This window comes from Oreochromis aureus, linkage group 3 (genome assembly GCF_013358895.1).
Source record: "Oreochromis aureus strain Israel breed Guangdong linkage group 3, ZZ_aureus, whole genome shotgun sequence".
NCBI lineage: Eukaryota > Metazoa > Chordata > Actinopteri > Cichliformes > Cichlidae > Oreochromis > Oreochromis aureus.
The window spans coordinates 53,168,628-53,183,656 of NC_052944.1; the positions used below are offsets into that span (position 1 = coordinate 53,168,628).

Sequence of the window (15,029 nt, forward strand, 5' to 3'; positions counted from 1 at the left end):
TCGAATAATGGTAATATTGATACAGAAGAAAACTCTGAGAAAAAAAACATGCAGTGTTAATTAATCTTAAAATAGGGTGATATGGTACTATAAGGTCATTAAGATAAGATGGGGCCTGATTATTCAAGACCTTGTATGTGAGGAGCAGGATTTTGAATTCAATTCTGCCAAAAGCCAAAGCCAAAACAGGAGAAATATGCTCTCTCTTTCTAGTCCCTGTCAGTACTCTTGCTGCAGCATTTTGGATTAACTGAAGACTTTTGAGGGAGTTTTTAGGACATCCTGATAATAATGAATTACAGTAGTCCAGCGTGGAAGTAATAAACATGAACTAGTTTTTCAAAGTGAATAGTACTCTTTTTTTGCCTGATATAAGTGGCAAACAGAAAATAATGGTGGGTGATCGAAGAAGTAAGGTAGTAAATATCTACAAAGATATCAAAGCTCCTGTATAGATTTTCATTCATGTATATTAAAACTGATTATTATTGCAAAAAGAACAAGAACTAAAAATTTCAGTTGACCAGCTGGTGGATTTAACACTTTATTTCGTCAATACAACATACATTTGTGGCCAAATGTTTGGGCTACAATTTATATGTTTATATGTTAATTTTGTATGTTATACGTCCCTACAGTATATCATAGAAACATATAAAAACAGTTATCTAAAGAAAAACTGAAGCAGCAAATTGAATGCAACAGAATTTGTGTCAGTAAAAAGCTTGCCACACCACTATTTTAGTATTGCAGCGCAATAATATAAATACTAATAATAAAACAATAGAGAATATTAAAAGAGCAAAGATGGAAGAATTCGGAAACATATGGTTGTGCACCCAAACTGCTTTAAGTCGTCTATGTTTAGTGTTTGCTTTAATATAGCTTAATGAAGTAATCACATAAAATAAATCATAACATATTTATGTTGTCTTCATCTGTAACTAGTTGTCCTGTATGTCTTGTGTGCAGTAACAGTGGCTCTTTTTTCTGACAGTTCAAGAGATAGGTTGACAGAAAAAAAAATCCCCCACACGTAGCTGTGGCTTCTATGCTGCACAGAAAAAGGGAAGTACTACCCTGTCACGTTTTACTTTTATTCAGTCAAATAGTGAGGCCCATGTGAGGTACAAGATGGAGCTCTGCATCAAACTGAGTGAGTACTGATCCTCCTTTGCATCTATGTGTGTGTCTATTAAGCAGTTGTGAAAATTAAATATGTGTCTCTGCTTAAATACTTTTTTCACAAGTCACATTTATTTATAAAGTACAGTGCATGTGAATTTACACTGAGTGATTAATAAGATTTTTTTATATGGTGCAAGTGTTAACTCTGTTGCCTTAAAGAAACCAGATCATTTGGTAACTTTAAATTGCTTCTGCTGATCGCTCTAGAGTGTCAGCTGGACACTCTGAACTAAAAGTACATAAAAGCAGGACTAATATTGTTACTATTATTATTATTAGCAGTAGCAGTATTAGTATTTTTTGCTGATGAGATTCCATGTCTTACATATAAAGACATCTGTAATGTGTCAATTTTTTTTTTTTGCCTTTACAGTGGTGAAAATACTGTTGCTGCTCACAGCTCAAGACCAGAAATATTGTATGTATGCTAAAGAATGTAAGACATTCATTTGTTAACAGATACAAATGTCTGTAAGACAGACTTTTTTTTAACTGAATACACTTGCTGGTCACTTTATTAGGTACACTTTGCTTATGCCTGGTTGAATGTAATGACAAAACAACCTTTACTTTCTTCAAGTTGGGAAAATGTAACGTTATAAAACAAGATTAGAAAAAAATATCAACATAAATTATTATTATACTATTTGTTTAGGGGTGCTATCATGAAATCAAGGGGTGCTTGAAAAAAAAAAGTCTATCTATGATAAATGTATGACTTACGACAACCCATTTGGCACCATGCCACATTCAAAGTCTCTCAAATCAGTTTTGTTTTCTATTCTAATTGTTGATTTGAATGATTAGCTATTTCGTTAAAGAGCAGTTAAACATATGCCCCTAATAAAGTGACCTGTTAGTGTATATAACAATTACAAATACTTCCGTACATGGCTTATCTTTCAATTTCCCTGCAAATGATTTGGGAAAATAAGTATATGGTACTTTTTTTTTGAAGAGTAGATATCAAATGTCAGAAGTAATCTCTTCATCTAGCCTTTTTTGATTTAATTTTATCCATATACTTATTTTTGTGTGTGTGCAGCAGAAGGAGCTTATCTTCATCTTCATCCAAACAGACTGCAGTTCTTTGAATATGACTCCATCTCATTAAACTGCTCGGGGTATCGTGGCCCAACAGAATGGAGAGTGATCAAAAAGCTTGGCTTAAATTCTACTCGGTGGGAAACATCAGCAAGAACCTTGTACATTGAACCTGCCTTTAAGTCACACAGTGGAGAATACTGGTGTGAAAATGAAGATGGAGAGAAAAGCATGACTGTCACCATCACTATTACTAGTATGTTTAGTAACCACCAATTTAATATTTTTCAAAACTTTCAATATGCTGCTAAGACTCCAGAAAAAGTGAAGATGGTCTTCAGTTAAAATATTTTTACATTTATCTTCACTTTATTCAGAACTTTGTATTAAATGGAAAAGGGGGGGGGGGCATTGTATTAATCATTAAAATTGTTGTTTTTTAAGGTGGAGATGTGATCCTGGAGATTCCTGCTTTTCCTTTTATGGAGGGAGACAATATCGCTTTGGGCTGCAGAAAAAAAATACAATCTTCCAATCTTCCAGCTGATTTTTATAAAGATGGCCACTACTTGGAAACTGGATATGTAGGGAAGATAACCATTCTCAATGTTTCCAAGTCTAATGAAGGACTGTACAAGTGCATCTTTACTGAATCTCAAGGGGAATCACCAGAGAGCCGGATGGTTGTGAGAGGTGAGCTATGACATTATTTAGCACAATAGATGTATGATATTTTCAAATAAACTATACAGTTCTGCATTTGATCAAATGCAGTGCACAAATACATATGCAATAGTTTCTTTGTTATATTCTAAACTTTGTGTGGTGATGTCAGAAGAAAATTACAGTTTTAAAACAGGTCTCTGCTTGCCTGTAAGAAAATATCAAGCATAAGGAAAAGCTTGAACTGAATGTTATTCAAGAATAAAGCCACATTTTGGGGTTTGTAAAGCTCTAGTTTTGTAAGGCACAGTGATGCTTTGCGAAATATCAGCATCAGCCTTCAAACATAATTGTAATTTTCACTATTTCATGTCCCACTGTATAATGTTCAGATTTACCATAGATAATGATTGAATGACTGGAGACTATATTGTCATCATTATTACTATTTTTTTATAAGTCAGACAACTAATGTAACTAGGACAATGTTAATGCAGTTCACCTCTGGATACCATGGATGCCCGTGCCCAAATAATTCAATTGAATTCAATTGATGTCAGTTTTATTTGTATAGCACAAAATCACAACAACAACTACCTCAAGGGGCTTTATATTGTGAGGTAAAGACCCTACAATAATACAAAGAGAACAGAGAAAACGCAGACAATCATATGACCCCCTATGAGAAAGTGCTTTGGCAATGGTGGGAAGGAAGAACTGACTTTAAACAGGAAGAAAGTTCCAGCAAAACTGTTTGGGAGTGAGGGGAGGAAGACAGGACAAAGACACGCTGTGGAAGAGAGCCAGATTAATAATAACTAATGATTAAATGCAGAAAGGTGTATTTAGCACATAGAGGGTGGAAAAAGTGAGTAAAGAAAAAATACTCAATGCATCATGGGAATCCCCCAGGAGCGTAGACCTATTGTAGTGTAAATAAAGGTGGATTCAGGAGCAACTAATCCAGCCCTAATCTTAAATCTAATCTTAAAAGTAGAGCGGCTGTCTCCCCAACTCTGAACTCGAAGCTGGTTCCACAGAAGAGGGGACTGAAAGCTGAATGCTCTCCCTCCCATTCTACTTTTAAATACTCTAGGAACAACAAGTAAGCCTTTAGTCCAAGAGTGAAGCGCTCTAATGAGGAGTTTTTTAAGGACATTTTGATAATAATGAATTACAGTAGTCCAGCATAGAAGTAATAAATGCATGAACTAGTTTTTCAGGGTCACAATCCTATCTCCAGAATTATTAGAATGAATCGTCTGCTGACCATGACTGTGCAAAAGGTCATTGCAGTTTTTTTTTAGTTATTGATTTAGTTGGTCTATTAAAAAACACTGCCTTCACTCACGTCAAGGTAATATAAATTAGATTGTTATCCATTTCATCATCTTGAAATACTTAACCAAAATTAACAAAATACTATATTGTATATTTATTGTGTTAGCAGCACATGTTGCTCCCACACCTCAGAAGACAATACCTCAAGATGATGAAGAGACTGAACAGGAGAGCTCTCCATCCAGGTCCACTGGACTCTCCATCTTATTGCCAGCTATGTTGATCATTTTGGCTGTGGATGTGATAATAGTGGCGGGACTACATTACTGCCAGAAACACACAGGTTTCTTTCTTTCTATATTTGTGCATTTACTTATTTATTGTGCCAATAATTTAAGGTGAACAGAAAATTAAATAATACAGTTTAATTCATATGATGGTCATCGAGGTAGAGCTCTTATAATAATAATAGATTAAAATGTTCAGTAGCAAAACAAAGAAAGAGAAATAATTTTTGGAATTATTAAATGGATGTTTATTGAAGTAAGATTACTGGTTACTAATTGTTGAAGCTAAAATTCAGCAAGATATGCCAGTTTCCTGTTTGTTCTTCAACTTTTTATGTATTGTTCTTCTTTTTATTTTATTTTGTTCCATCTAGTAGCAAGCTCTTCTGCTGTCATGTCAGTAACAGGTGAGTAGTTTATAAAAGTATATAAAAAATAGGCAGTGTTGGGGAGTAACGGAATACATGTACCGGTGTTACGTATTTAAAATACAAAATATGAGTAACTCTATTCCGTTACAGTTACAGTTTAAAAAAGGTGGTATTCAGAATACAGTTACTTTGTTGAAATAAAGGGATTACATGGTGGTCTTTTCCTGTTTCATATGTTAGGCTACACCCTCTCTATTTTTGGTAATTCCACGCCGGTGGAAACCCAAACAAAACACGAATTAAGAGGCTCTAATACCTAATGTCTCAATCTCGTGGCCCATGTCACCCCTATTTGCGGCCCGCATAATGATGTGAAGAATTTTTTTAAACTTTTTTATTATTCAATATGAAGGCAATAGGCAGAGTGTTACAGGCATAGCCCTAAAGAATGTAGCCTCATGGGCAGTGTAACCCAGTTGTAAGTAATTATTAAGACTCGACTGTACACTGTGTTCGTGTTTTACTCCGAAACAATAAGTTCTGTTGGAGCAGCCTTTTCATAGCCTCTCTCTGTCTCCCACTAGCAAAGTTGATCCAGACAACAAAGTAAAGCTAGTTTTTGGCTATGAGCCCGACACGGAACCCACCGTATTAGCCAGAGGTCCCTTTACTATGGTTCGGAGCCGTGCACCTGTTTTATACATGCGCGGAATAGTTTTCTATACGAGATTGCTGCAAAAAGAGCAGCCTTACCTAATGTCCACCCTACTGTTACTCATTTTATATTAAGATTTAAAGATCTAGTTGTTATTGGTATGGCGAGTATCCTTCAGTAATAGTAATAAATCACACAGCAATAGTACATTCATGTAGTTGTAAAAAGCATGATAATATATTAAGTAATCCAAAGTTTTCAGAATATGTTACTCTCTTTGAGTAATGTAACAGAATACGTTACAAAATATATTTTGGAGCATGTATTCTGTAATCTGTAGTGGAATACATTTTAAAAGTAACCTTCTCGACACTGAAAATATATCTCCAAGAGATATAAAAACTAGAAATGATTAATAAATAACAACTCGCTAAATTTAAGTAAAATTAAAACGATAAAAAGATACTGCCACTAACTATGTACAATAAACACAGACAGGACAACAGACAATACAAAATGGTCATGTGCAATTGCAGTAAAGTGAGATGATTGTGCAGTAGGTATTGAATACCAGGTTCAGGTTATGGTCAGGTTTTAGTAGACAAGATAAGCCGAAGACATGTGCAAGGTGTAAAATGTGCAAATATAGCATAATGTAGATGTGTTCAGTGACCATGTGACTGAGGTGTGCGAATAAGCATATCGTTCCAAGGTCCAGTTTGTAGTAGATTTGTGGAAGTTTTTCTTGTTTTTGAGTCTTTTTGGTGAGTATTGTAAAGGTGTTTGTAAGAGTGTTTGTGTTTATAGAACTCAAATAGAACTTAAGTAAAACTATAATAATACTATACTCATCTCTCCTGCATAGTTTTGAGTCTCAGTGAACTAATTGTAAAATTAGGAGGCTGTAACACAGTAGCACCAAGATAGAGTGCTTTTACGTGAGTAAGTTATCTTTCTGTCACCACACACTACTTATGTCAAAACTTTTTTTATCTGTTTCAGTGTATAAAAATGCTCAGGTAACTCATCTACAAATGGATACTTACAACAATGAGACAAAACAGAAAAAGAAATGAGGTACTCATTTTACATTTTATTATTATTATTACTATTGTTACTTTATTTAGGAAAGCCATATAGGAAAACTATATTTTCTATAACTTATAGAAAAATATATATCTTCAAATATGATCATAATCATGATATCATCATTTATAGTGTTCTGTATTTGACATTTGACATTTTATATTTTTGATTTGCTTGATTGTTCACTAACAATGGGACACAAAGCGCATTATAAACATTAGTGCTGAAATAGACACAAAGCTATTCAGGGTGTACCCCACTTGCTGGGGAAGTGCAATTAGTGAGAAAGCTCCTCCAGATGATGATTGTTATCAATTGACAATGAATAAAAAAATACATTAAATTAAAATATCCAGTGCCAAGTCAAGTCAGTTCATTTATAAGCACACAAAACAATTCTGACCAAAATACTGTTCAACTATATCATGAAAGCAATAACAACAACACAATACACATAACCGCAAGAACAACCTAAAAAGAAATATGAAGGCTTGCCAAGGAATGAAAATTAGTGTTGAAACAGGTTTTGAAAGGTGTTACTGATTGTTGGTGAGGTCCTAATGTGAGGCCAGGCTGTTCCAAATTACTCTCTTCTTTAACTTCTTGGTACAACCAGAAGCAATTTAATGACTGAAACAAATAAAATATTACAATCAAATCCAAAATGCACAGGCATTTGGATATGATGTTTTATCCTAAGAGCCTCAGTGGGTAAAAACTAGCTCTGACATCAGCATTTTCTTTCTTAAACGTAAAGATATTGTCAAAAATAACCCACCAGGCTTATTACCAAAGGTGTTTTTCAGAGGATCAAGATCACCTTTGAAGTATGAATCTACAATTAATAAAAGATCACTGAACATGATTAAAAGTGCTGATTCTGCACTATGATGCGCTTCTAAACCATTCTGAAATGATCCATCCAAGTGATGGTTGAATTGATTGCTGATTTTGATGCTTTTCATGTTGCTTTAGCATTTACTTTCATCTATTCAAGATTCGTTGCTCTTAAGCCATCAGCTTTGAATTTTTCAATATGGACACTGTTGTCAGCTGCTATTACAAGTGCAGCTGTCAATACAGGGAGTGCAGAATTATTAGGCAAGTTGTATTTTTGAGGAATAATTTTATTATTGAACAACAACCATGTTCTCAATGAACCCAAAAACTCATTAATATCAAAGCTGAATGTTTTTGGAAGTAGTTTTCAGTTTGTTTTAGTTTTAGCTATTTTAGGGGGATATCTGTGTGTGCAGGTGACTATTACTGTGCATAATTATTAGGCAACTTAACAAAAACAAATATATACCCATTTCAATTTTTATTTTTACTAGTGAAACCAATATAACATCTCCACATTCACAAATATACATTTCTGACATTCAAAAACAAAACAAAAACAAATCAGCGACCAATATAGCCACCTTTCTTTGCAAGGACACTCAAAAGCCTGCCATCCATGGATTCTGTCAGTGTTTTGATCTGTTCACCATCAACATTGCGTGCAGCAGCAACCACAGCCTCCCAGACACTGTTCAGAGAGGTGTACTGTTTTCCCTCCTTGTAAATCTCACATTTGATGATGGACCACAGGTTCTCAATGGGGTTCAGATCAGGTGAACAAGGAGGCCATGTCATTAGTTTTTCTTCTTTTATACCCTTTCTTGCCAGCCATGCTGTGGAGTACTTGGACGCGCGTGTGATGGAGCATTGTCCTGCATGAAAATCATGTTTTTCTTGAAGGATGCAGACTTCTTCCTGTACCACTGCTTGAAGAAGGTGTCTTCCAGAAACTGGCAGTAGGACTGGGAGTTGAGCTTGACTCCATCCTCAACCCGAAAAAGGCCCCACAAGCTCATCTTTGATGATACCAGCCCAAACCAGTACTCCACCTCCACCTTGCTGGCGTCTGAGTGGGACTGGAGCTCTCTGCCCTTTACCAATCCAGCCACGGGCCCATCCATCTGGCCCATCAAGACTCACTCTCATTTCATCAGTCCATAAAACCTTAGAAAAATCAGTCTTGAGATATTTCTTGGCCCAGTCTTGACGTTTCAGCTTGTGTGTCTTGTTCAGTGGTGGTCGTCTTTCAGCCTTTCTTACCTTGGCCATGTCTCTGAGTATTGCACACCTTGTACTTTTGGGCACTCCAGTGATGTTGCAGCTCTGAAATATGGCCAAACTGGTGGCAAGTGGCATCTTGGCAGCTGCACGCTTGACTTTTCTCAGTTCATGGGCAGTTATTTTGCACCTTGGTTTTTCCACACGCTTCCTGCGACCCTGTTGACTATTTTGAATGAAACGCTTGATTGTTCGATGATCACGCTTCAGAAGCTTTGCAATTTTAAGACTGCTGCATCCCTCTGCAAGATATCTCACTATTTTTGACTTTTCTGAGCCTGTCAAGTCCTTCTTTTGACCCATTTTGCCAAAGGAAAGGAAGTTGCCTAATAATTATGCACACCTGATATAGGGTGTTGATGTCATTAGACCACACCCCTTCTCATTACAGAGATGCAGATCACCTAATATGCTTAATTGGTAGTAGGCTTTCGAGCCTATACAGCTTGGAGTAAGACAACATGCATGAAGAGGATGATGTGGACAAAATACTCATTTGCCTAATAATTCTGCACTCCCTGTACAGATGAGTTTGAGTTGAACATGTTTACTGGCAGATGTCTGACATGAAAAAAAAGAAGAAGAAAGAAGTGATTAAAGATTAAGTTTATCTAAAATTCCACCGTAGCAAAACATAACATAGCCATGTGTGTTTTAGTTAATAGGTATTTGATAATTATTTGGCATTTGTTTTTAATTTTAGAATCTTTCTGACTCTTGCATACAAAAGGCAAATAATGAGTGAATATTATAGTAGACTCAATTTGCAAAGGTCAACTTTAAGTGCTATGTAACTACAGCAAAGAGTCATTTTTATGATGTTAATTGCTATTGGTGTTATTAGGTGTTATCTTCATATATTATACTGGCATCTGCATTTATGTTTGACTCTTTGACTTCAGTTGCAATACATGTGACTTCTGGAAGAGCAGTTGCATAACTTTTTGTAACTTCTATGGCCAGATTTCTTATATTGGGCATGTAATACACTGTCCTGTATAAAATTATTTTTTAGCCCATGTGTCTCTTTATTTGTGCCTGTATTATGTGGACCTATTAGTTATACATTTAGAAGACATGTACATGTATTAATTAGAAACATAATAAAAATAGATATTCAGATTCAGTTTATACAATGGAATATGGAAAACAGCATATTTGTCAGATATATTTATGAATTTATGACATATCAAGACAAAAACAAACAAAAAAGAAACCTTGAAATGCAACAAACATTTAGAATTACTATTCTTAAACTGTTTCAACATTTCAAACTTATACATGCCTTCCTATTAGAGCTTCAATTTTTGTTTTTTAAGGTAGTGGTTTATTATAGTTTAGCAGTTATACCACAATGCAGTTTTACTTTAGATGCTGGTAGATACTGTGGTTATTGTGAATATAACCATTGGATGTTCGCTAACCTGAAGTAGACATGCAATGTGACAGATATAACTGTGGCTTAAGACATTAGAATATATATAGAATGCAATTTAGCGGTCCAATTCAGAGGACCTTTAGAGGTCACCTGCCCTCTAAAGGCAATAAATAAAAATAAAACTTGTTTTTATAATAAAAGAAAAAGAGAAATGTATCTATAAGATAACATCATGTATCCACGTGTGTTCATTAACAGCTATTGTATAATGTGTGAATAATTATTTGAACACTTTTGCATACTCCAAGACATGCGTCGTTCTGTTTTAGTACTCTGTGCTATCGTGGCTCAAGAGTTGGGAGTTCGCCTTGTAATTTGAAGGTTGCCGGTTCGAGCCCCGGCTCGGACAGTCTCGGTTGTTGTGTCCTTGGGCAAGACACTTCACCCGTTGCCTACAGGTGGTGGTCCCGGTGGTGCCAGCGTCCGGCAGCCTCGCCTCTGTCAGTGCGCCCCAGGGCAGCTGTGGCTACAATGTAGCTTGCCATCACCTGTGTGTGAATGGGTGGATGACTGCATGTAGTGTAAAGTGCTATACAAATACAGGCCATTTACCATTTATGCCTCCTATCATGTTAAGAAAAGAGCGTGTGCAGTGGTGATTTTGGAGGCAGGCTGAGGGCTGCATTGTTGGTTCTCCACAGTCACTTCTCTGACTTTCTCTGTAGGTTAAGTACACTTTAGAGGTTACAAGGAAGGCCCAGCAGCATCTCCACTTTCTACTCAGAAGCCTCAACTTGAAGCAGAAGCCCTTGACCGTCTTCTACCAGTACTTGACCTTTTTGCACCGATATATTTCTCTTTTTAATCTCTGAACGTAATGCACATTTCATTACTGTATATTGTTGTATATTTTATTCTGTACATATGTTATTTATTAGGACTACTGCTTGCCCCATTTTGTGTATGGTGACCCTGAATGGCCAAATGGACTGCACACAAAGGAAACTGAAAAAAGATGTAACATGAGAAATTGATAGACCATATCCAGACATTACAAGCTAACCGTAAATAGTTAATGAGTTAATAGCATGTATGTGATTAAAACACGGATTGCCTTGCATCTTTCTTCCCTCACAACATTAATGAACCCTCTGCTTCTCTTGAACGTGTCTCAGTGGGTTAATATGCTTCATGAGACCAATGACAACCAAGCTTTGGTAATATAATGTAAATATAATACAGGGAGTGCAGAATTATTAGGCAAATGAGTATTTTGTCCACATCATCCTCTTCATGCATGTTGTCTTACTCCAAGCTGTATAGGCTCGAAAGCCTACTACCAATTAAGCATATTAGGTGATGTGCATCTCTGTAATGAGAAGGGGTGTGGTCTAATGACATCAACACCCTATATCAGGTGTGCATAATTATTAGGCAACTTCCTTTCCTTTGGCAAAATGGGTCAAAAGAAGGACTTGACAGGCTCAGAAAAGTCAAAAATAGTGAGATATCTTGCAGAGGGATGCAGCAGTCTTAAAATTGCAAAGCTTCTGAAGCGTGATCATCGAACAATCAAGCGTTTCATTCAAAATAGTCAACAGGGTCGCAAGAAGCGTGTGGAAAACCAAGGCGCAAAATAACTGCCCATGAACTGAGAAAAGTCAAGCGTGCAGCTGCCAAGATGCCACTTGCCACCAGTTTGGCCATATTTCAGAGCTGCAACATCACTGGAGTGCCCAAAAGCACAAGGTGTGCAATACTCAGAGACATGGCCAAGGTAAGAAAGGCTGAAAGACGACCACCACTGAACAAGACACACAAGCTGAAACGTCAAGACTGGGCCAAGAAATATCTCAAGGCTGATTTTTCTAAGGTTTTATGGACTGATGAAATGAGAGTGAGTCTTGATGGGCCAGATGGATGGGCCCGTGGCTGGATTGGTAAAGGGCAGAGAGCTCCAGTCCGACTCAGACGCCAGCAAGGTGGAGGTGGAGTACTGGTTTGGGCTGGTATCATCAAAGATGAGCTTGTGGGGCCTTTTCGGGTTGAGGGTGGAGTCAAGCTCAACTCCCAGTCCTACTGCCAGTTTTCTGGAAGACACCTTCTTCAAGCAGTGGTACAGGAAGAAGTCTGCATCCTTCAAGAAAAACATGATTTTCATGCAGGACAATGCTCCATCACACGCGCGTCCAAGTACTCCACAGTGTGGCTGGCAAGAAAGGGTATAAAAGAAGAAAAACTAATGACATGGCCTCCTTGTTCACCTGATCTGAACCCCATTGAGAACCTGTGGTCCAACATCAAATGTGAGATTTACAAGGAGGGAAAACAGTACACCTCTCTGAACAGTGTCTGGGAGGCTGTGGTTGCTGCTGCACGCAATGTTGATGGTGAACAGATCAAAACACTGACAGAATCCATGGATGGCAGGCTTTTGAGTGTCCTTGCAAAGAAAGGTGGCTATATTGGTCGCTGATTTGTTTTTGTTTTGTTTTTGAATGTCAGAAATGTATATTTGTGAATGTGGAGATGTTATATTGGTTTCACTGGTAAGAATAAATAATTGAAATGGGTATATATTTGTTTTTTGTTAAGTTGCCTAATAATTATGCACAGTAATAGTCACCTGCACACACAGATATCCCCTAAAATAGCTAAAACTAAAACAAACTGAAAACTACTTCCAAAAACATTCAGCTTTGATATTAATGAGTTTTTTGGGTTCATTGAGAACATGGTTGTTGTTCAATAATAAAATTATTCCTCAAAAATACAACTTGCCTAATAATTCTGCACTCCCTGTATGTTCAACATTACATTGATTGTATTAATAAATTCAATGTATTTAATTAGAAAATCACAGTAGTAGTAGTAGTAATCACAATATGAAATTTAACTCTGTTCCAAATACTGTGCTTAAGCAAACATTCAAGGTGCAATTATTTCTGTTTCATATCACTTTATATCTTTTTTATCTCAAAGAAAAAATATGTTACAGTGAACAGACATGAAATGTACCCAAAGATCAGATTCAACCAGAACACAGAGATGCATGAGAAGAGTTTATTTACACATGTGAGCAATAGATACAGTGGTGGTTGAGGTAATGCAAGCTATATACATGTGACAGTTAAAACAGGTGTATAACTATAACACAGGTGCATGGGCAGGGAATATATGCAGGGGACTAGACACTGTGAAACTATTAACTATGAGAACGATTTAACTATGACAAGGGCTAAGGATGCTGTGACTCTGAATCCTAGAGACAAAAATCCATGGAGTAAGCACATTCACTATGAAGACATATAAAGCATAAGCTATAACTGTGAATCTTACTGTGGGAAAATACACATGAACTAGGGAGCTCTACTTATGTGAAGAGAAAGTCATGACTATGAATAGCTTATGCTGTGGATGAAACTAGAGTCTAAATCTGGGAACGGGCCAGGGACTGGGATAAGCGATCCGGGAGACAGGGTGACTGTAACACAGGAGAGGTGAATTAGCAAATGCAGGAGGAACAGGTTACAGTGTTACTTCCTGTGTGAGTCCTGTGTGGCTTACTTGTTGGCAGGGAGAGGCAAGCATGAGCGGGGGGTTGACAGGTGAAACTTCGGATAAGTGTAAGACAAAATTCTGATTAAGTAACCTGTAAGGCAACTGTAAGGGAGGCAGGCAGGTGAGTTTGGAAATACTCCCCAAAATGGAACTACAGCATTGAAATCTCCAAAAGTTGATTCTGTTCATCTGGACGTAGCGTTTTGTGGGAGAAACGTTTCGTCACTCATCCAAGTGACTTCTTCAGTCTCAGCTGACTGCAGGTTTCCAATCTTATAAACAGTACATTTGCATAATGACTGAAACCAGCCCAGTGAAGGAACAATGGGCTGGGAGGTCAGTTCCTTAATCTTAATTATGCAAATTCTCATGACCACTGATCAACAACCACTGATCAAAACCCACTGATCAAAGAACACTGATCAATGGCCATGAGTACCATTCACAGAGAGTTGGGGAATGGCTGCAATCACAGCGTTGTAAGATGGCGAAAGATGGACCCTTAGCCCCCTCCTCAATTCAGAGATGGTCTTTCCCTTTTCACATAAACGGCCTCCTTGACTCCGCGCTCAAACCAGCGTTCCTCCCTGTCCAGGATGTCAATCAATCAATCAATCAATCAATCTTTATTTATAAAGCACTTTTCATACAAAAAAACTGTAGCACAAAGTGCTTTACATGGTTAAAAGCAGCCCACCCCACCCCACCCCACCCTCCCACTCATTCCCCACACTCTCATTAACAGAAACAGTCATGGATACACACATCCCCCCCCCCACACACACACACACACACACACTTAAAGAGTAAAATTGGGCTGGGTACGCATTAGCCAAGTGAGGAAACACTACCACAGGGAGCTGTCTGCACCGGGAGCCAGTCACAGACCGCAGCCTCCAGGCTGGGCACACAGCAGGAGGGAGGCAAAGAAGCCCCCCAGCCAGGCTGAGAGGATCCACAGGGCCCCAGCAGCCACGGTCGATCACAGCCCCGGTGCAGAGAGCCCCCTCCGAGGAAACACTGGAGATATGACCTAATAAGAATATAAACAGGATAAAAAGATAAAATAAATAAGAATGGGATACAATATAAATATAAGTATAAACAGAGTAAGAAGATAAAAAATGAATAAGAATACAATCAATAAATATTAGGTAAAACTAAATTAATAATATAAATAGAATAACAGGATAGAATAAATAAACATAAAATAAATAAACGTTAGGTAAAAGCTAAATTAAAAAGGTGGGTCTTGAGCCTGTTCTTAAAAACATGTACGTTCTCTGCGGCCCTGAGCTCCTCCGGCAGGCTGTTCCACAGTCGAGGACCATACCACTGAAAAGCTGCCTCTCCATGAGTATGTGTCCTGACTTTAGGGACAATCAAAAGGCCAG

General features: G+C 37.4%; 1 protein-coding gene across 1 annotated transcript; it reads left to right on the plus strand.

Moving 5' to 3' along the window:
• Positions 1 to 408: 408 nt before the first annotated feature.
• LOC120434179 (low affinity immunoglobulin gamma Fc region receptor III-like) lies at positions 409 to 11,079 on the plus strand. The gene is made up of 8 exons (XM_039601768.1): positions 409 to 1,156; positions 1,562 to 1,624; positions 2,234 to 2,488; positions 2,677 to 2,925; positions 4,343 to 4,519; positions 4,838 to 4,870; positions 6,492 to 6,566; positions 10,800 to 11,079. Exons 1-7 carry the CDS (start codon positions 1,135 to 1,137, stop codon positions 6,563 to 6,565), a joined length of 873 nt encoding a protein of 290 aa, XP_039457702.1. The 5' UTR covers positions 409 to 1,134; the 3' UTR covers position 6,566; positions 10,800 to 11,079.
• The last annotated feature ends 3,950 nt before the right edge of the window (positions 11,080 to 15,029 follow it).